Source organism: Lytechinus variegatus, chromosome 14 (genome assembly GCF_018143015.1).
Source record: "Lytechinus variegatus isolate NC3 chromosome 14, Lvar_3.0, whole genome shotgun sequence".
In the NCBI taxonomy this organism is placed as follows: domain Eukaryota; kingdom Metazoa; phylum Echinodermata; class Echinoidea; order Temnopleuroida; family Toxopneustidae; genus Lytechinus; species Lytechinus variegatus.
Window position 1 is genome coordinate 667,814 of NC_054753.1, and position 20,511 is coordinate 688,324.

The 20,511-nt window shown below is 35.0% G+C and overlaps 1 protein-coding gene across 10 annotated transcripts in view; it reads left to right on the top strand.

Annotated features, from left to right (window-relative positions):
* The window catches only part of LOC121428166 (kinesin-like protein KIF1A), a 161,516-nt gene that overhangs the window by 119,458 nt on the left and 21,547 nt on the right, over positions 1 to 20,511 (top strand). For 6 of the 10 annotated variants that reach the window (XM_041624762.1, XM_041624763.1, XM_041624766.1 and 3 more), the window contains 16 exons: positions 2,116 to 2,294; positions 2,765 to 2,911; positions 3,369 to 3,579; positions 4,409 to 4,511; positions 5,311 to 5,494; positions 8,022 to 8,124; positions 9,934 to 10,052; positions 10,894 to 10,946; positions 12,041 to 12,152; positions 13,271 to 13,422; positions 14,270 to 14,375; positions 15,245 to 15,359; positions 15,490 to 15,623; positions 15,852 to 15,913; positions 17,961 to 17,993; positions 20,094 to 20,180. In XM_041624762.1, coding sequence (XP_041480696.1) covers positions 2,116 to 2,294; positions 2,765 to 2,911; positions 3,369 to 3,579; positions 4,409 to 4,511; positions 5,311 to 5,494; positions 8,022 to 8,124; positions 9,934 to 10,052; positions 10,894 to 10,946; positions 12,041 to 12,152; positions 13,271 to 13,422; positions 14,270 to 14,375; positions 15,245 to 15,359; positions 15,490 to 15,623; positions 15,852 to 15,913; positions 17,961 to 17,993; positions 20,094 to 20,180 — 1,900 coding nt within the window. Of the gene's footprint in view, positions 1 to 2,115; positions 2,295 to 2,764; positions 2,912 to 3,368; positions 3,580 to 4,408; positions 4,512 to 5,310; positions 5,495 to 8,021; positions 8,125 to 9,933; positions 10,053 to 10,893; positions 10,947 to 12,040; positions 12,153 to 13,270; positions 13,423 to 14,269; positions 14,376 to 15,244; positions 15,360 to 15,489; positions 15,624 to 15,851; positions 15,914 to 17,960; positions 17,994 to 19,295; positions 19,323 to 20,093; positions 20,181 to 20,511 lie in introns of all 10 variants that reach the window. The other 4 variants (XM_041624770.1, XM_041624771.1, XM_041624765.1 and 1 more) reach the window with 4 other exon arrangements.

A 20,511-nucleotide genomic window follows, 5' to 3' on the forward strand; every position in this document is an offset into this window, starting at 1 on the left:
CATTTACACTCTTTGGTGTTATGCTTAATCTCTAGGGTGTAATTTTAACACCTCAGGGTGTGGTCCTCTATTAACACCAATTGGTGTCAGTTTTAACACCGCAGTTTTTACAGTGCACGTCACCAGGGACTCGTTTCATAAAGATCTCCAAATTGTATCTTTGCCATTTTTTTTAACTACTATGGAATCCTCCTGAGCTGCCAAGTAGTAAGGATTTTCTGTATTTAGTAGTGAAAATGAGAAGAAAATTTATGGTTTAATGCAAAATACTGATTTTTAAAGATTCAGTTTTATTTGTTGTCCTATCATGGTACATGTATTTCTTTGAAGATTCTGATTTCCTCACCAAAATACTGATTTTCAGTTTTTGTCTCACCTGCGGAGCAAAGTGAGACTATAGGCGCCGCTTTTCCGACGGCGGCGGCGGCGTCAACATCAAATCTTAACCTGAGGTTAAGTTTTTGAAATGATGTCATAACTTAGAAAGTATATGGACCTAGTTAATAAAACTTGGCCATAAGGTTAATCAAGTATTATTGAACATCCTATTAGAGTTTCATGTCACATGACCAAGGTCAAAGGTCATTTAGGGTCAATGAACTTAGACCATGTTGGAGGAATCAACATCGAAATCTTAACCTGAGGTTAAGTTTTTGAAATGTCATCATAACTTAGAAAATATATGGACCTAGTTCATGAAACTTGGACATAAGGTTAATCAAGTATCACTGAACATCCTGCATGAGTTTCACGTCACATGACCAAGGTCAAAGGTCATTTAGGGTCAATGAACTTTGGCCAAATAGGGGATATCTGTTGAATTCCCATCATAACTTTGAAAGTTTATGGATCTGATTCATGAAACTTGGACATAATGGTAATCAAGCATCACTGAAAATTTTGTGCAAGTTTCAGGTCTCATGATTAAGGTCAAAGGTCATTTAGGGTCAATGAACTTTGGCCGAATCGGGGGTATCTGTTGAATTACCATCATAACTTTGAAAGTTTATTGGTCTAGTTCATTAAACTTGGACATTAGAGTAATCAAGTATCACTGAACATCCTGTGCGCGTCTCAGGTCACATGACCAAGGTCAAAGGTCAATGAACTTTGGCCGAATTGGGTGTATCTGTTGAATTACCATCATAACTTTGAAAGTTTATGGATCTGATTCATGAAACTTGTACATAAGAGTAACCAAGTATCACTGAACATCCTGTTCGAGTTTCAGGTCACATGATCAAGGTCAAAGGTCATGTAAGGTCAATGAACTTTGGCCATGTTGGGTTTCTTGTTGAATAACCATCATATCTCTGTAAGTTTATTGGTCTAGTTCATAAAGAGTGGACATAAGAGTAACCATGTATCACTGAACATCTTGTGCGAGTTAGAGTAGTATTCAAAGTCAGCACTGCTGCTATATTGAACCGCGTGATGCAGGTGAGACGGCCAGAGGCATTCCACTTGTTATAATTCTGAAATTTCTTGTTCAGGTTGGGGGCCCTGATCCTTGGTTGTGACTGGCCGCTGAGCCCTGTTACCATGGTAGTTGCCAAAAATGTCGAAGTCATCATAGGTGTACCTCTTTATACATGGGCCTCATAAAATGAATCAAAATGGGCATTTGTCTGGTTAAGTGATTATAGGGTGTCTAAGCACAAAATGTAAGAAAAAGCTGTATGGTTTTGAAGAAAACAGGTCTGACTTAACGTTTAATGTACATGTAAATTTCTTTTCAAATGGGCCTGTTTTAAAATTATAGGTTTAGAAATGTTTAGGGTGTCAAATGTACACAGTCAACATGGAAATAAGTGTATGTGAAAAGGGTATTATTGTAGCAAATGAGAATATGTGTGCGAGGGTGGGGTGGTTTTGAAGACCTTTGGTTGTGCTTGCATACATGTACAATACTTGACCATGTTACATGAATGTTAGATGTTAGATGAATTCCTTGAATGCACTCAGCACTGAGAACTGCAGCTCGAGCTAAGGCTTGGGGTGCTGAAATAATTTGTTGATGATGTTCACCATATCGATACCCTTTTTTTTAATGCTTTTTTTACATAAATTTGATGTGAATTATTAATCAGTTTCCTCTTCATCTTGCTCTACCAGGTTGAGTTCCAATTTGTCCTCCTGTCCGACACCCTCTACTCGCCCCTCCCGACCGAGCTGGTCCCAAGCAGCGATAGCGCAGAGGTCACAGAGAGACCGTTCCCACGGACGGTGGTAGCCGTCGAGGTTCAGGACAAGAAGAACGGGGCAACACACTACTGGACCCTAGAAAAACTACAGTGAGTATCAAGTGTCCACTGCTGGTGTTAATGTTCGACTCAACCACCGGTCACAACAATGAACTTGAGTTAAAACTGGTATTGGGTTTAATATCACTTGGTGTTTGGCTATCACTGTTGTAACAGCATTATTTCTTACCCTATGATTCATAAACTATTCACTAATTTCATGTTTTAGTCTCAGATCAAAGAAGAGATTAGTTTTTACGGATGTAAAAATTATTTGATCAAAATGATTAATTAATTATAATTAAATTAATCAAATCAAATAAATGAAATTGAATAAATGAAATTATATTAAATTATGATTCATTAAGTATATACAGTCTATTTTCTAAAAACGTTTTCCCCCTTTTAGAGATGACCTGTTATACAGCAATCATTTTCCTGTAAGTTTCACCCTGATATACACATACAATCTGTGTTTTGATATTGTTGCTTGATGATGATGACCTTTATTGTGATAACAGGAAGCGACTGGAATTGATGAGAGAGATGTACGACAATGCTGCTGATGCCACACCTACAAGTCCAGATGGTAACATGGGCTTTGAAAACAGCGGCACATGCAGGGATCCATTCTACGATCGGTTCCCATGGTTTCGTCTCGTTGGAAGGTATGTCTTGTACTTGTGCAAACATTAATGTTTAATCCAGTCATGTCCCGTTGAACAGGGATTACCGGGTCTTGCCTTCCTCTTGAAGCAACTGCTCTTACCCTTCCTTCCATTTATTTCCTTAGATTTTACTTGCGACCTCTGGTTTTGATGATAATCATCACCAAATCCTTCCCTTATCCCCCCTAGAAGGTCGGAAACTACGATAAAACTTAATAGAAGAATAAACATAAAATCACCATAATAATCATGAACATCATCATTAGCAACAAGCAACATCATCATCATTGCCATCATTGTCATCATCATCATCATCATCACCACCATCTTCATCATCATCACCACCACCACCATCGTTATCTTTATCATCAGCTACATCATGACCATCAACATTATCTTTTTCACCATCATCATCATCATCATCATCATCTATAACTATCATGTTCTTTGCATTCAGGTCCTTTGTGTACATGAGCAACTTGCTCTACCCCGTTCCTCTGGTTCATCGGGTTGCCATCGTTAACGAGAAGGGGGATGTCAAAGGTTATCTACGCATCGCTGTCCAGCACGTCCTACCGGACGATGAAACACCGGACTATGGCTCAGGGGTCAGACAATCCGGCATGGCCAAGATACAGTTCAATGATGATGAATACTTTAACAAGAAGGTGAGAATAAAACGGGAAAGGGAAGGAGATGTTAGGTATGTTGTAAAAACTCAAGAGCTGGGTCTTTCAAATGGGAACCCACAAGTGGTCTTTCATTGCCAATTATCATTCTTCATCATAGACAAAGAAATGGGGAATGCGGGAATGCTCCAATGAAAATATGCATGGTGCCTTAATGGCGGGACTACTGTTATGCTACGCAGCAGAGACAAGCAAGAGCGGAGATATGAGAACGTGGACAGGGGAAAGGGATGGGGAAGGGGGGAGGATTAAGAGTTATTGGAACTGGTTACAGGTTAGGCAGTGTGGCCAAAATACAGTTCAGTGACGATGAATACTTCAAAAAGAAAGTGGGGCGGGCAAGGATGAGAGAGAGAAGGTGATATATGGATTGTTTGTCGGAGGGGAGAGATAGAAGGGGGAAGATTGTGGGATGTGGAAATGGGTCAGACAGTCCAGTGTGGCCCAAAATAAAGGTCAGTGGTGACGACGAGCATGGGAGGGGGAAAGTAAGGGGCAGAAGCTGAGGGGGTTTGATGGTAAGGGGAAGTGAGGGAAGAATGGGTCTAGGAAGAGGAAAGGGAAGGGGGGAAGGTGGTACTCATTTTCATTGTTTTGTAATGATCATGCTAAGCATTAAAGTATCAAATCACAAAGCAAAATTTGGTTGTTTTATGCCTTACAATCTGCATGTTTTGTCTGTACATAAAAATAAAATCAATATTTGCTGATTCTAATATTAGTCTTGAGATAATGGTCAAATATGTGATCATTGACACATCTTATTATATCTTTGAAGAAATGCAATCTAAGATTGTTCTCATTTCAGCTGAAAAGAACTCCTTCCGGTATCAACAAGGCAATCTGTCGTCCCAGCATGTCAGAGGAGAATGTGCGTATTGTGGAAGGACACAGAGAAAACTCTGACATGGGTAAGATACGATACAGTGACTATTGATTAATTTTTCAAACATATATTTTTGTCATCGTAAGTCTTGGCATATCATTAACTACTGTGGTTTTAGTGATTTGGTATACAGCTTTAAAAGACAACCACTAATACATGTAGCTCTACTATACTGTAGCTATCACATCGACTGTTGTCACAGCTACATGTACTTGTTTGGTAAAGTCCCCCAAGTCTGCGCAGCCCCCCCTGTCTGCCTGCACATGTATCTTCATGATTCTAGTAAAAGAAGACAAACTTTATTCCTGCAGTACAGTACATAGAAAGAATTCTTTTAAAAATCCGACTCAAAACGGTGGAAAATAATTGATTTCAGGCAATTCATGTGACAACCTCAAAGTGCAGCCTTTCTCATCAAAATCCCTGAATTGTGTGTAAAGTGAATGGGTGAGCAGACATGTGACCCCATTTATTTGTTCAATCTGAAAATGACTGGCTGAGTTTTTGTTCCAAGAAAATCATATATTTCTTTCAAAATTCATGAGATTTTTTGCGCACTTACTTATAAGAATATATGGAACATTATCAACTAATATTTGTTTGTGAAGTAAAAAAGAAATTCCTGTAAAATTTGAGGTTAAATAGTTACATGTAGGTGTGCAAACATTGGGCCCTCTTCATACTTTTGATATGCTACTACCACATATACATGTACAGTGTATATTTTAAGCTCAAAAGTTGATCCAGTTATGGGAGTCTTGAATAATCATTATTTCTTAATTGTGTATATAACATGATATTCCATTACTACATGTATTGTGTAGACTTGGAGGAGAAATGTCACGACGTTGAAGCGATGAGCACCACCGAATCAATGACATCCCTCTCGACACTCGATGCATGTGATGCTGACCATCTGAAGGTTGGGTCAAACTTTACCTTCCGGGTCACGGTGCTACAGGCCTCTGGGATATCAACGGAATACTCGGACATCTTCTGCCAGTTCAAGTGAGCAATGACTCCATTCTTATGATTCCACGATTTTCAGGCTTCTGATAATAAGTCCTCCTTGTGATACATGGCCACGCAGTGCAAAACCAATTATAAATCCTCGAAAAAGTGAAATTAAATTTTTTCTTTTTCAGTTTACAAGAAAGAATTCTGTTAAGATTTTAAGTATTTAAATTAATATACATGCATAACTTATATAAATGATTAAATATATAAATTATATTAATGGCTTAACAAATTGTGACTATATTTCTAATAATCTCATTTTGATTTTTGGACAAAGACATACACTTCATATTATATTCTTTGTTCTTAATGGTATTGAATCTTATTCTGTATGTCTTGAATTTTCATGTAGCTCAATCATTGAATGAAAGCCACCAGTCCCAACCTCTGGATTTTACCTTATTATTATAATATCTACATGTAATAAAATTGATAAGTGTATGTACACGTATTTTCAATAATCCTTATATTTTATCCTATGATAAAAACCTGTCTTTTCAATTATCGAAAACTTCCTTTCATTTCACAAAAAGTTAGTTCATGATGAAAAGATAGGCATATAAATTCATATTTACTTCTTCAGTATGATGAAAAAAGTCATGTACTTTGTTATACATGTATATTTATGATGCACATTTACATTATACTTTTTTCCTGTTTAATTGTTCCATCCAAATATCATTAAATCTCTGTTAAATTTGGAATAGAATTGAATTCATTTTACAGTATGTAACCATGTTTTCAGTTAATTCACATAGGTGGGAAAACTTCAAACCCATTATTTGGTTATGCAGATTTCTCTGTATCAGTTCAGTATGAACACTTAATACATGTACCTGTAGGTCATATGAATATTTGAGGCTTTACATAAAAATATTTTATTAATTATTTTTGCTATCATGGTTTAACTCGCAGATTATTCAGATTAAAGCAATGTTTGTCTTAATTATAAAACAAGCCGAATCAGCAAGCACAAAGCACCTATAAAAAGAACCCAGAAAATCACAACACCTTCTTTTATTAGGAATTCTTTTAATAGTGTTTTTACAGTCATGCATTCTTTATTGAATATTTCTATTTAAGAATAAAATGTGAATAACCCGTGGGTCAAAGTCCCCTTATTTGTTTTTTATCCTGACGTAATCACTTTCATTTCACCGTTCCGTGCCTTGATAAGATTCCTACACAGGAAGGACGAGGCATTTTCCACCGAGCCTATGAAAAACTCCAGCAGTTGTTGTATGGGTTTCTTTCATATGCAGAATGTGAGTCCAGCAAGCATCTACAGATAAACCCCACCCCCATCACCATGGCAACTCATTGAACAACTCCCAGCATTTGCAAAAACAGGCCTATGGAATATTTTTGTTTGTCATGTTTAATTTCACTCTTATTTCTCTTCATCTAATCTCGGATACATAACATTTAAAGGTAAAATTTAACAATTAAACTTCAAAATTATTGGCGTTAACATTTCGAAGAGCGGATCAAATAAGACTTTAAAGAATCCAATGTCACATTGGAGGTCTGTATTTCCAGTGAGAAAAAAAAGAGTATAAAATGAAATTAGAACTGGTTTTTGAGCAGACCATGCATTAAACCTTTGTGGGGTTTAAAATCTTGGAGCAAGCTACACCATAGTAAATCTACGGGGATGTTTTAAGTTCAGTAATGAAATTGGTGTCTTTGAATGAATATATGCTCTTCTTTTGAATTACAAGATGTTTGGGGAAAAGTAATTTTGTCAATGATTGGAAAATCTACACAATCATTAGAGCACTGATGAGGAGAGATTGGAGTCATTTTATTTTCTTTTACAGATTTTGCCTTGATTTTATCTTGAATGTTCTTTCATTTATTTTTTTGCAAATTGAATTCATATTTTATTTTGTCTACAGCTTCTTCCTAGTATTTGATTGGCGAATCTTGTATGCAGATCGAATGGACATGTCACATGCATTTTGCTCACAATAATAATACTTTGCTTGTATTTCTTATTTGATTTCCTTGAATTGATTTACTCCACTACCCCACTATTTCTCAATGACTTTTTCTCAGGATCTTTAGAAGTTTTGGTCTTGAGGAAAATAATGTGCAATTCATATCCCCCCACCTGCAGTAAAAGAGAAAGATAAAACCTTTGTCAAGACTAAATTGTGTGGAAACAACATGCAAAGATTTCTTTAATTTTATTTCTAAGGTTGTTTTTAAAAGAAACATGAAATATCTGACCACGAATTGTTGAATCCCTTAGGAAATACAAGTGAGATTTCTAGGAAATTTTGTTTCACTTTCTCTTTTATATTGCCATATATTTTCTTTAGCATCCATTTTCAAAATTTAAGTTCAATTTCGTATCTCATATTTACTTCAGCAGAGTGACGTTATTCAAATATAATTTTTCACTTTTATTTCCTTTCAAAAGTCTCTTTTTCATTGTGCTGCTGTCTAAACAAAAGTTTGAGCAAAAGAAGGATTTTCGTTATTTTCAAACGTTCTGTTTTCGCTCGCTTTACAGCTTGCTACATGGTCAAGGGGCGTTTGTTACTCAATCGGTTGAAAATCACAGTCACTATTCTGGCCAGTCTGGTATGCCCCTCGGCTTTTACTTTGTACAAGATGTAAGTTGGGTTTTTAACATTTCTGTTCAGCACTCTTCATTTTGTATGGTTTTCTGATTTACAGATATTTGCAGCTGCTTATTGTTTTTATTTGCAAAAAGTGTGTAAAGTATCAGTTCCATTATGTTGTCAGTCATGGATGGATTGTCATGAAATTTCAGATTGACTGTTAAATAACATCTGTCGCCCTCTATTGATAACTCGCTTTAGACACACATCATATAAATTGGTTACAATACATGTAAAAATTGTATTTTTTTTATAATTATTCTTTAATCCATGTTTATGGTGTGGTTCAAAGTACATTTACCATCCCCTCACCCCCCAAATCTATATTATAGGCATTATAGGACCTAGTTAAGAACGACTGATGATCCTTTCTTGTGGTAAATGATGTTTACCATCAAATGTTCATTGTTGATTATTTATTGCGTGTGAAAGGTTCACCAGTCACTCTTATCTTACGAACAGCTTTATGAAACACACACCTGATTTCAAAATTTGATTCAAACTTATCAGTTTTAAAGCATTTGATAACAATAGGTCAGACTACAGATGTATCAGTTTTCGGATCACATCTTTTACTCATGTGTTTCGTATTATTCATTTTAATGGTATCTGACATGACATTCAAAATTAACGAAAAAAAAAAATCAATACTTTGTAGGTTTTATACCGGAACGAAACAAAGGCTTTTAATTCGTAAGGGAAATGCAAAATAAATGTTCAATTTTCTTTCCTCTGATGAATACATGTAAAGCTATCTTGTATCATTGCTGCACTCTACATGTATGTATTTATACATGTATTTGCATGTCTGCATGTTAACCCATGCACACTATACCATCACTTTGTATAAAGGAATATGAATGTCTTGATATATTGGATGAATATGGTTATAGAAGCGATATTACTTTTAAAAGATGGGCAATTCAAACATAGAGGTCATTGCTTGAAATCAGTAGCAACTAAATTTTAGGTCCTGTATCAGTTGTAAATCATCTAATTTATTGCTAGTAGACTCTGTTTGCAATCGAGAGCGAATCAGTTTCATGTATAAAATCGATATTAAGAAGAAACCAATAACTTGTAATAATACAACTTCTCAGAAACCTTCCAGTTTTTCTCGTAACTCCACAAAGTATATTAAATATTCACTGAAAAACCAAATCTTTAAACAATCACCTGCAAAGATGGACCACCCTTGAATAGCGCATGACATTATAACATGTATTTCAGGTACCTGGGCTCCGTAACACAAAGGTTTGCGATGAATAGCAAATATGAGAGAACACTTCTGATTGGTTCCTGGTCAGGATTTTGCGCCAAATGCGCATGTAACATTGATCTTTATTGGTCAGTCAGCGATTGATCGCTAATCTTTGTGTTACAGAGCCCTGTTCATGAAAACAGATTTTCTTCTGTCCCTTTGGTGATCCTTGCAACTATATTCAATATTCTACCAAAATCAAGCATGATCTGAAAATGTCATTTTGATGATACAAACCAAGTTAGGTCATATTATAAATGTACACCTGTACATGTACAGTAGGGTGTGACAATTAACATATTTCATGAGTGATTTTTAACATCCATGTCCCTTTGATAGAAATTTTGTAACTACAACCTCATAAAGTAGAGTACATACATGTAGCTAAAGTGAGCATGATCGGAAACTGACATTTTATTAATCAAAACTAAGTCAGATCACACTTTCTGAAATAGGTTTCAAATATAAACAGACATATTTTCTACTTGATGTATATTTTCTTTCTCTGACTTGATCATTTCTATGGTTGCTACCCCCAGATATCAACCACCGTCACCAGGGCATTCATTGACTACCTGAGGACATCACCCATCGTGTTTGAAGTCTTTGGTCATTACCAAGCCCATCCTTTACACACCCAGAGTCAGACCACCACCAGGTATTGGCCCGAATTCACAGAGGTGGTTTTGAAAACCCACGGTTCAGTCCATGGTCTATGCAGATTTCCTGTATAAATTACGCTTAATTTAGCGCTTATCGGGTGCGTGTATAAAAAATGTCAAATCCTGATGCGCGCTTTTGTCACAGTGCGCCAAATTGACACCTGTTGCCATGGTTATCAACGCTATTTTATTCATGAGTCCACTCTTCAAACAGTGGACTCATGAATAAATAGCATATTAAACAGGCGTCAATTTGGCGCACTTTGACAAAAGCGCGCATCAGCATTGGACATGTTTTATACACACGCCCGATACGCGCTAAATTAAGCGTAATTTAGACAGGAAATCTACACAAACCATGGACTCAACCGTGGGTTTTCAAAACCGCCTTTGTGAATTCGGGCCATTATGTCTGTCATAGTTAGTATGAAACAGGACGATTCAAAGTCCACATGCAGGAATTGGGATGGATAAATCAATTGAATCAGATGACCCTTTTTATGACAGTGTATGATTATTACATGTATATGTATATGACTGTTTTAAAGGTTTCTATACAGTTTAGTTCAGTTCAATTTATTTATTTTCTCATCAATATAAGAAACAATATACAATATGTACAAGAATGAAAATTTCATGTGAAAGAGAAAAAAGGAAAACTACTTAAAAGTTCATGAGAACTTGTCAGTTGTAGCTCCCAAACATGTATATACATGTATATCCTCAACTTTCTATCAATTTTTAATATTTCTGTATTTTAATATTCATATACTTTTATTCATTCATTTACTTTATTTTATTTTATTTCATTCATTTACTTTATTTTATTTCATTCAGGTTGAGACCTCTCAAAAGGAGTTTCCCATGCACTCTTCCTATGGCCACACCAGGTAATGTATTATAACCTCGGTCATTGTAAAATTTTCTTTTATATCATTTATTCTTTATGTTGGATCCAGGCAGGGGCGTGATTGATGTACAGTATGCCCCCTTTATATTTTGATAATCACCCATTGAAGATACATATTGGTAAACTTCTAGCTTGATTTCTAAATATTGGATCCACAACTGAAAGTAAGCTGTAAAGTATGTGTACACATGCAAAATAGACTAGGAATGACAGTTATTTCAATTCAGTTATTTTCAATACAATTCAGAAAAAAAAACAATTTAAAAATATGTGCATCAAATATACAATATTAATATTGTCAATAGATTAATGAGGATCAGCTGAGAAGTCCAATGGGGGACTTATAAGTTGCTGACCCTAAAAAGAAGAAAATTAAACTTATATTAAACTAAAGATTGAAATTTGCAAAATTTGCGTATGAAAACAGTATTTGATTTTTTGTTGTCGCATTGCCTGTTCAGGGATTGTAGTGATTTATTTTCATTTACAAATTGTTGACCATCAAATTAAAGATGAAGGTACTGATGCATTTGAAATAGACTCAGATTGTGCATGATCTTCTTTGGTGCCCATCATGGGTGGAAATCTGTCCCCAAAGGTAGGGGGACCAGGGCCTGGAAATTTTGACAAGCAAAAAAAAAAAAGGTTTTCACCCAAAATTTAAGGTCATTTAGTCTAAAAATACATGTAATATTTTGATTGTGAAGTGATGTACAGTATTTTGATCCATCATAAAAGACCAAAAATAGTGGGTGACATTTGATATTATGTGCCCCCCCCCCTTCTATTTTGGGTTGGGGGGGGGACGCGTCCCCCTTTCCCTCCTGTGATTTCTGCCCAAGGTGCCCATTCCATGTAGTACATTTGCCATAATGGCAGCCTTGGTACAAAGCAGCCAATGAAAATCCATGCTAGTTACATGTACAATAATCTTTATGAAACGGGTTCCTAATCTATATCACGATTTTTATGCTTCTCCATCAACAGCTACTGGGTCAAACTCCAAATTATGGTCAATTATCTTGACTCATTATCTCATTGCCGTATTCTCCTCTACTTTTTTGTGTATTTTAGTTCCATCTCCAAGGATGGGTTTGATCAGTACACCAGCCAGCACCAGTCATCTCCATTCCAAACATGACCTTCTAGTTTATTTTGACATCTGTGAGCTTGCACCGTCTGGAGAGTAAGTACAGTCAAACCTGCTCTATCGGCTACCTGCATAGAAGGAACACGTGTTCGGGAATGCATTATTATCATAATTCTTATTAATAATCAAATTATAACATGACCTTCTACATGTAGTTTGCTTTGACATCTGTGAGCTTGCACCGTCCGGAGAGCAAGAACTTTCAAACCTTCTCTATTGACCACCTACATAGAAGGAACACCTCTTTAGAAAGACCAATTGTATATAAGGACCACCTGTATAGTATTAAGACCTGTATGAGGACCACATGTCTATGAATTCTAGGCTTGATGCGAATCGTGCGGTCCACCGGTGCCCGCCCAACGATGGCTGTCACCGGTGCAAATTTGTCCAGACCGGTGTCCTGCTAAAATAAAGAAATCCGTAAGAAATTCAGTGTCGCCATAGGCTATGAATGATAAATCCCTGGTAGGCACCTGTCAAAACAAGGGGATTACGCAGGCCTTATGAATTCAATTATTATCATTGTTGTTATTATGATACATGTGTAGTTGAATTATAACATTATAGAATTTGACTGAATAGATAAAGGCTCCCGTCCTGCAGTTCCCCCCCCCCCCCATTGTATGGAAGAAAAGAGAAAGGATGATGCTGGCATAAAATAAAAAGATTCATGGCAGAGGATATATTGAATACAAATACAAATGTTTGAAACTTACAGAGGTCAAATGCTTATCTATAAAGGCAAAAGATTTTGGTTTATACATTATTAGTGTAAAACTCTAATTTCAATTTTTGGAATCTCCAATTGGGATAATTTGTTTTGTCTAATTACCACTTGATCTTATTACCTGAAGGTCTCCATTCCCCAAATTTTAAAAGAGGAAGTGTTGATCATGAAATTACTTCTGATTTGTGACTTTATTCATTCTATGTATTCATTACTATAGATATAGATCACTGAGAACAAGTAATGGAGTGTTCACCAATATTTCCAGAGAAAAATTGCTAATCGTGAAGTCATTTCACTCTGTAGGTATTTAGCATTATGTAAATCACATTGAGAATATGCCTTGTATTGAAGAATTCACCAATATTTCCAGAGAGAAATTGGTAATCATGAAATCATTTCTAACATTTTTTTTCCTCTCTAGGTATTTATCATCATATGTAGACCATACTGAGGACATGCCTTGTAGCGGAGTGTTCCTCCTTCATCAAGGTATCCAGAGAAGAATTGCTATCACCATCATCCATGAATCTACAGAGGAACTCTTATGGAAAGATGTTAGAGAACTTGTAGTAGGTGAGTTTATGGGATAATAATTCATTTTACTCCATGTAGAGAGGATTGAGGATTTCATTGTACATCTATATACATGTGCAGTAGTTCTTTTAGAAAGATATCAGGGAACTTAAAGCGCCAGTAGCTTGATCCAAGCCAATAAATGAATTCTTTCTGACAATCACAATTTTCATTTTCATTTCTTGCAAGCAATCTGCATATGAAAATGGTCAAGTTACATGTACATGTAGGATATGTTTTATGATCAATTAAAAACTCATCAAGCCAAATCAAATATCTTGGTCCAATAAGGCTGTGATTGTTTATCATGCGCTCAGATTCCAACTTTTTTATACAAGGAAAACAACAAAAATTACAACACTCTGTGAACCTGGTTCTCAGTGATGTACAAAAATCACTTCTTGTTCTTACAAACCGGCAGATACAAATGAACATAAACATGTAAGGCAAAGGTGCAGCAGTAATTTCTTGTGTGCTTCTGTTTAAAAGTGGACGGCTGCCCTGTTGCTTGTTGAATCTGCAGCCATGAACACTTGTTTGTGATAACCCCGGGGCCCGTCTTACAAAGAGTTACGTTTGATCCGATCAATCGCAGCTATGGTCGGCCAGCTACGTCAACATCTATTATGCTTGTTTGTTCGAAATATTTTCTAGCTATGATTTATATTCAAGGATTCATTGTTTTCTTGAAAATTCACTGCACTTCTCTTTTCATACATAGGACATGGTGAAAATTTGTTGTAGAAAAAGTTATGACATTGATGGATTTCCATAGAGTTACGATTGATCTGATCAATCGTAACTCTTTGTAAGACGGGGCCCTATTTTCATGTGTCACCCCTTACAGGTCGTATTCGTACAACTTTAGAAGTGACCGAACCCGACGATGAGATGACGGTCCTATCATTAAACCTTCTACCAGTCAGCCATACAACACTACCTGGGGATGACAGGTAAAATAGATTTAACCCATTTACTTTGTTATCAAATATCACCTTTCATCATAGACAAAACAATTGGGGATGCAATAAATTGACCTACTATCTCTGTCTCTAATTTGATAAATGACTAATTCATGATTTGACCCAATCTACATTTTTTCTTGAAATATTAATTTGATAACCTTGTTTTTCTTTTGTTTCTCTATTCATATTACGATGAAGGTTAATTTATATAGAAGTATTGTAACTACATGTTTGAATTTATTGCTATTTTTTGTTATTCCATGTAGACACCAGCCAATGTGAAGAACATCTCAACAGAATTTTCAATTCTTTTAGGTGATCCCCAGGCATTGGCTGGTGCTCAATTTTACATTTTTTTTGTAATGTTTCTATTGCTGTCATGTTTTCTTGCCTGGAAATGAAATAAATAAGATAAATGAAAATAAAGCCGCTATGAAAAGATGCAGAGTGCCTTTATACATGTACATGTAGTTGGATAAGTGCTAAAAGACGCTGCACAGACTTTTTACAAGATACCTTATAGTTCAGCTAGCAATAAATCGTAAAAAAAATTTTGTTGTTTGTTTACATTGTGCTCAATTTTGTAAACATAGCCACTCTCATTTAAGCTTATAATATGCTATCAATTTTATATTTTTGATATTTATATATTTGTTATTGTCTGAACACTTTATCGCTCCTGGGAACATCTGCATCGCTTTTGCTAAACGAGTATAAACATTTGTCTTTCCCCTCAAATATTGATACTTGGGGGGGGGAAATTAATATCAATTCTGAATTTTGTAATATTTTTATTGCATAAAACCTATTAAATTGTATAATCATTTGACATATTATTTCTTTTCTCCTTTTTTCAGAACCTGTTTCCGTTTTGAAGCAGCGTGGGATAGCTCTCTTCATAATTCTGTTCTTCTGAACCGAGTCACCCCCTATGGTGAGATGGTCTATCTCACACTATCAGCATACCTAGAGGTTAGTTTATATTCTCTTATCAATCAAATGAAAATTCAAACAAATTGTATTTCATAAACATCATAGGCCACTAATCCTTGATACAATGCAATGTTATTAATTGAGATCTTTTATTTTCCTCACTACTCAGTTGGATAACTGCGCTCAATCGGCTTGTATCACCAAGGATATATGTCTTCAGATGTATGAGAGAGATGCTCGAATCAGCCCATCTCGCTCTCTCCGTAGCCTCTTTGGTAGCAGTTACTACAAACCATCCGACAGGTAGGAATGTTATCATATTCTCACACAATTTCATTTGTTACTGGGGTTTGTGGTTTCTCATATCATCAGATGGATGGAATGGATCCAGCATTTTGTCACGCAATTTCATTTGTTACTGGGGTGTGCGGTTTCTCATTATATAGATTTTGTTTATAATGATATCTTCCACCAACTTGACATCTTGCATTTACTCTCTCAATCATTCTTTATTTTGATTTGTTACCATAGCAACAGTGTCACAGGAGTGTACGAGATTTCCCTCCTGAGGTCTGCAGAGGCTCTAAGTCCAGGTAAGGTCTTGTACCCTCCCCCTAATAATTCTTTCTGACTTTGGAGATTCTCTGTGGAAAGGGCATTAAGGTCACCACAAAGTTGTGAAAATAACGACTTTTGATTATGCTGAGTCAGTAATGAATCATAGAAATACATGCATCTCTGCCTTAAAATAATGGCTTATTTAACATGTGAAGCACCTTAATTCTTTGCTACGTCTTTCAACCCGGATTCAATCTCTGCATCTCCCGGATGAGCTTCTGAAAAAAATTAAATTTGAGAGTATGAAAATGTATTTCAGAAAGTTAAACAAAAGTTATTGCAATGTTTATTGGAACAGAGAAGTCACTCTGTAAAGTCTATGGAATCACAAAACTTGGTGGTCAGTGTATGAAATGCTTGCTTATTCATTTGATCGGGAAGATGAAAGCATCATGTTTTCATTGAATAACATTTACTAAATTCATTGAAATGCAGTTGCACAATCACTAACATCTTGTTTTAACTGCATGCAACTTTTAATGAAATTTTAGATTTTTAACAAGTCTGCAAAAAGAATTTCATTTATGTTAAGCATAATTCAATACATGTAATTGACATCAAGATATAAATCTTTAATCCATGGAAATTATGCACTTCATATGTGAGGTGAATTTTATCTCATTTGGGATCGCATGGCACAATTATCAAAGTTTTCACTCCCCAGTTGTGGGCAATTCAACTTACAATTCAAATTTATTTTCTTTTAATATTGTATCCCAAGCAATGATATTGAATGAAAGATTATGATTCTTTTTCTAAGTTTGCTATTCAACTTTAGTACTATTTATATGTACCTGAATCTTAAATCACTTTATTCAGTTCCAGAAATATTGATATCTCAACCTTGTTTTCAAGGTTTCCTGTCAAATAATTCAATCATTTCATATTGATTGTTTGTCATATAACTTTCACTACACAGAGCTCTTCCTTACTATTATTTGATGTACATGTATTTAACTTTTTGTTTTAATTATGAAACTTATAATGTATTTTGCAATACTCTGAAGCAAAATTTTATTTATTTTTTTATTCATAGCACTACATTATTTTGCATTTTCTATTCAGCTTAAAATATTAATATTCTAGTATTTTATTCACACTTCATTTCTATTTTCATTCTCTTAAGAAGTAAAATATGCTCATCAAAGTATTCAATATTGAGTTCTTTTACAGAAAAATTGAAACTAGATTTTATATCAGTGTAATTCTTTTTCACCGAGTCTCGTAGATAATAGCACCTATACAAATAGAAATAAGAGTGATATTCTTTGCAGATTATTTCCCACATTATGTTTATTCATTTATTTATGTTATTTCTCAAGACAGATGCAATATTCTCTGGCCCGTATTCTGAAGTCAGGTTTAACTTAGACCATGGTCTAACTCTGTGCTAAAATTATGGGAAGCCAAAAGTATCAACATTTTTATTAAGTTGTATGTTTCTGATATTTACTGTGCTCTTTCCTGATTCTTCAATGGTGAAGACAATCATCTATTCATACTTTCTAGACAATTATGAATGATTTGAGAGCCAAACGAGTTGATATATGATATCTCTACTGTAGTGATTTAGATAACAATTGGCTATCCATACTTAAACCACAACTTTAAACCTGAGTTTAAGTTAAACTCGACTTCAGAATACGGGCCTCTGTGTCTAAATATCACAAAGCATATATTGATATAACTGTGTGCATTGTATCAGTGTCTTTCATGGAGGTTGAGAATCAGCTAGAATATGTGAGGAAATATGACCCCCATTTATCATTTCTGAAACTGAATCAATATTATGTGAAAGATGCTGGAGATTTCAATTTTGTTTGATAATTATTTCAGTAATTTTATATTAATAAATAAGAATTATATTTTCCAGATAACGTTGTAAATAAAATTTATGAAATTTTTATCCATTATTGTAATATGTAGGTAGAACAAGGGTGAAATACTGTTTTTTTTTGTAAATGTATTTGTTTTCAAACCTGGATTAAATTTGCTCATAATTTTTACCACGTTGCCATGCAGACATGTGGCAGTGGATAGCGTGGGGGAGAAACGGTATGACATGATGATTTACGCCTCCTCTTTAATTAGCCTCCTTTTGACGATTAATGAACCCATCTAGAATTCGAGACCGCACCTCCCTAGCCACGGCATGCTAATGTTCAAGGGGCGGGGCTTGTCCAAACGTCTTCCAAGGGCGCGTTCAGATGGAGTTTTTTTATTATTTACAGTAATATGATTAGTAGCTCTTTCAATTAAAATCATTTTGTTTTTGTCAGCATAAGAATCACAAACAGATCAGTAAAGTAGATGAAATCTAAAAGGATAGCAGCAAAAAGGGACAAATAAATCTCAATCGCTTTGAATAAACTTGTTTTGGATAAATCGCAATTCCTCTTATGGAAAAGGGGGGGGGATCTTCCATAATAAGTATCTTTTTAATAAAAGAACATCTCAATGTATTTGTATTGGATTGATCACAGTTTTTATCCGGAAAAAAGCTGGTAAATCAAATCCTTAATAGGTATACTATCCATAATAAAAGAAGATCATTCACTCCAATTTATTTTCATAATGGACCGGAATAGGCTGTTTTTTCAGGGGAGGATGGAGGGAAGGTTGTAAATCTCAAAAGCATTTGCAGAGCTTAACACAAGAAGCTGTTGTTCATAATAAAAGGAGATATTTCATGTCAAATGCTTTCTAGTTCGATATGATTAATCTATTGAGAAAATCTTTCATCCAATTAATTAATCATAGACTGATATTAATATTTACATACCTTCTGACTCTTCTAAATTCTTAGGAGAAAGTGAATTTAAACCTTTTTTAAGCTTTTTTTTTCTATAATGGTACTAAGCACTATAATGCTACATAAAATGATATACAATGTATCATAAAAAGCATCCCTATTTGTTGGTCAGAAAAGGTTAGGAGTTTGTGTTTTATCTTTAAGATTTGGAAAGATGTTTGGACATGCCCTTTTCCTTTGCTCCAAAAACACATTTCATCTTGCCATCTTACATGTAGATACCCCTGTCACCGTCAAAAAAACGTATGAAACTTCACAAGATGGGTTGATTAAGAACGATTTTTCTTCCTTCCATTGTTTCATCCACCATCAATGTAGATCTCTTTGTTTCTTTTTAGAACACATCCATCTTCACCTCTTCATTGTCTGTTAGAAACCAATTTTTTGTCACTTTTTTCCCCATCCTATATTTTGGGTTGATGTCTAATGTGATCTGTATCTTATATTTTACGTTGTTTTTCTTTAACACCGAGGTATCCATTGAAAAATGAGAAGAAAAAAATATTAGCATTTATGGAATGTTCTTGTTTTGTCGTGTATGACAGGCACTCGCTTAGCAACAGATTTTGAAGGTATTTTTGCCTGCTACATTTTTTGCCAGAATGTCTTCTAGTCGTCCGCTGTCCTTGTGTTTCCATGATCACTCTTTTTATTTCATTGAAAATAAACCTCACATCGTTTCTTTCAATTTTCTTTCAAATCTTTTTTTCCAAAATATAGATATTACCACTCAGTCATAGTTCAAGTGCAACTTGATTCCTATAAACATGGAGCCTTATAAAAAGACATGACTGTTATTTTTGATGGTCAATTACAAAAAAAATAATCAACTGTATGCTCTGTTGAATTACATGTACATGAACCTTGATATTTACTGAAATATAAGGTGGAAGTAAAGGAGAAAGCAAAAAGCAACATTTGATCTTAAAATGTATTGCAATGAAGTTGTGCATTATGTGCACAAGGACAGAAGACTTCAGTGATAATATTTGTGATATTTATTAAAAAGTGGCTTCTTTTATTGGTCTTTTATTGCTGTTTCAACATTGGACCAGTCAATCTCATACATTTGTCTTCTTTTTCTCTCCATCGTTTCTTTTAACTCCTACACGTTATCTCATACGCTTCTTCTGTTTATTTTTACGTTGACTCGACCCGTTTCTGTTGCTAACCCATCATTTTAATCATTTACATTAATTTTGTGATTAACTTTTAATTTCAATTAATATCCATTTGGATACGCGTACATATTTTTTCTGTTTTTTGTTTTTATTTGTATTTTTTGTTTGTGTCGTTAAAAACACCATTTGATGACAAAAACGCAATGAATCCCCTTTTGCCAGGCAAGTCATTCAGTCAATATGATCTGCGGGATTTATTGGAGTCCACCTCCCCTCACCACATGACTTTGTCCCCACCTCTCTTAAGTGGTAAGATCCAAATCCATGCTAGTCTTCTGCTTTCAGGCCTCACTCTTCAGTATTTTTTGTTACATGTGGCATAGTTCTTTATTCTTATGAGCCGTTGTCTTGTAATAGCGTGTATATATGAACTCTCCTTGCAAGAGCCATGAGTTATTCCAATATATGGGTGTAAATTTGTTTGGTATGGTATATATTTGTATATTCCTATATTTTGTGTTCTATTATTTCATGTTCTGTCTTCTCTTGAAGATAAAAATTCTCAAGCAAAAGTCTGGAAGAGAGATTAAAAGACTAAAAATATTGCCTCTCTACTCTGCCACTTTATAATTGGCCAAAA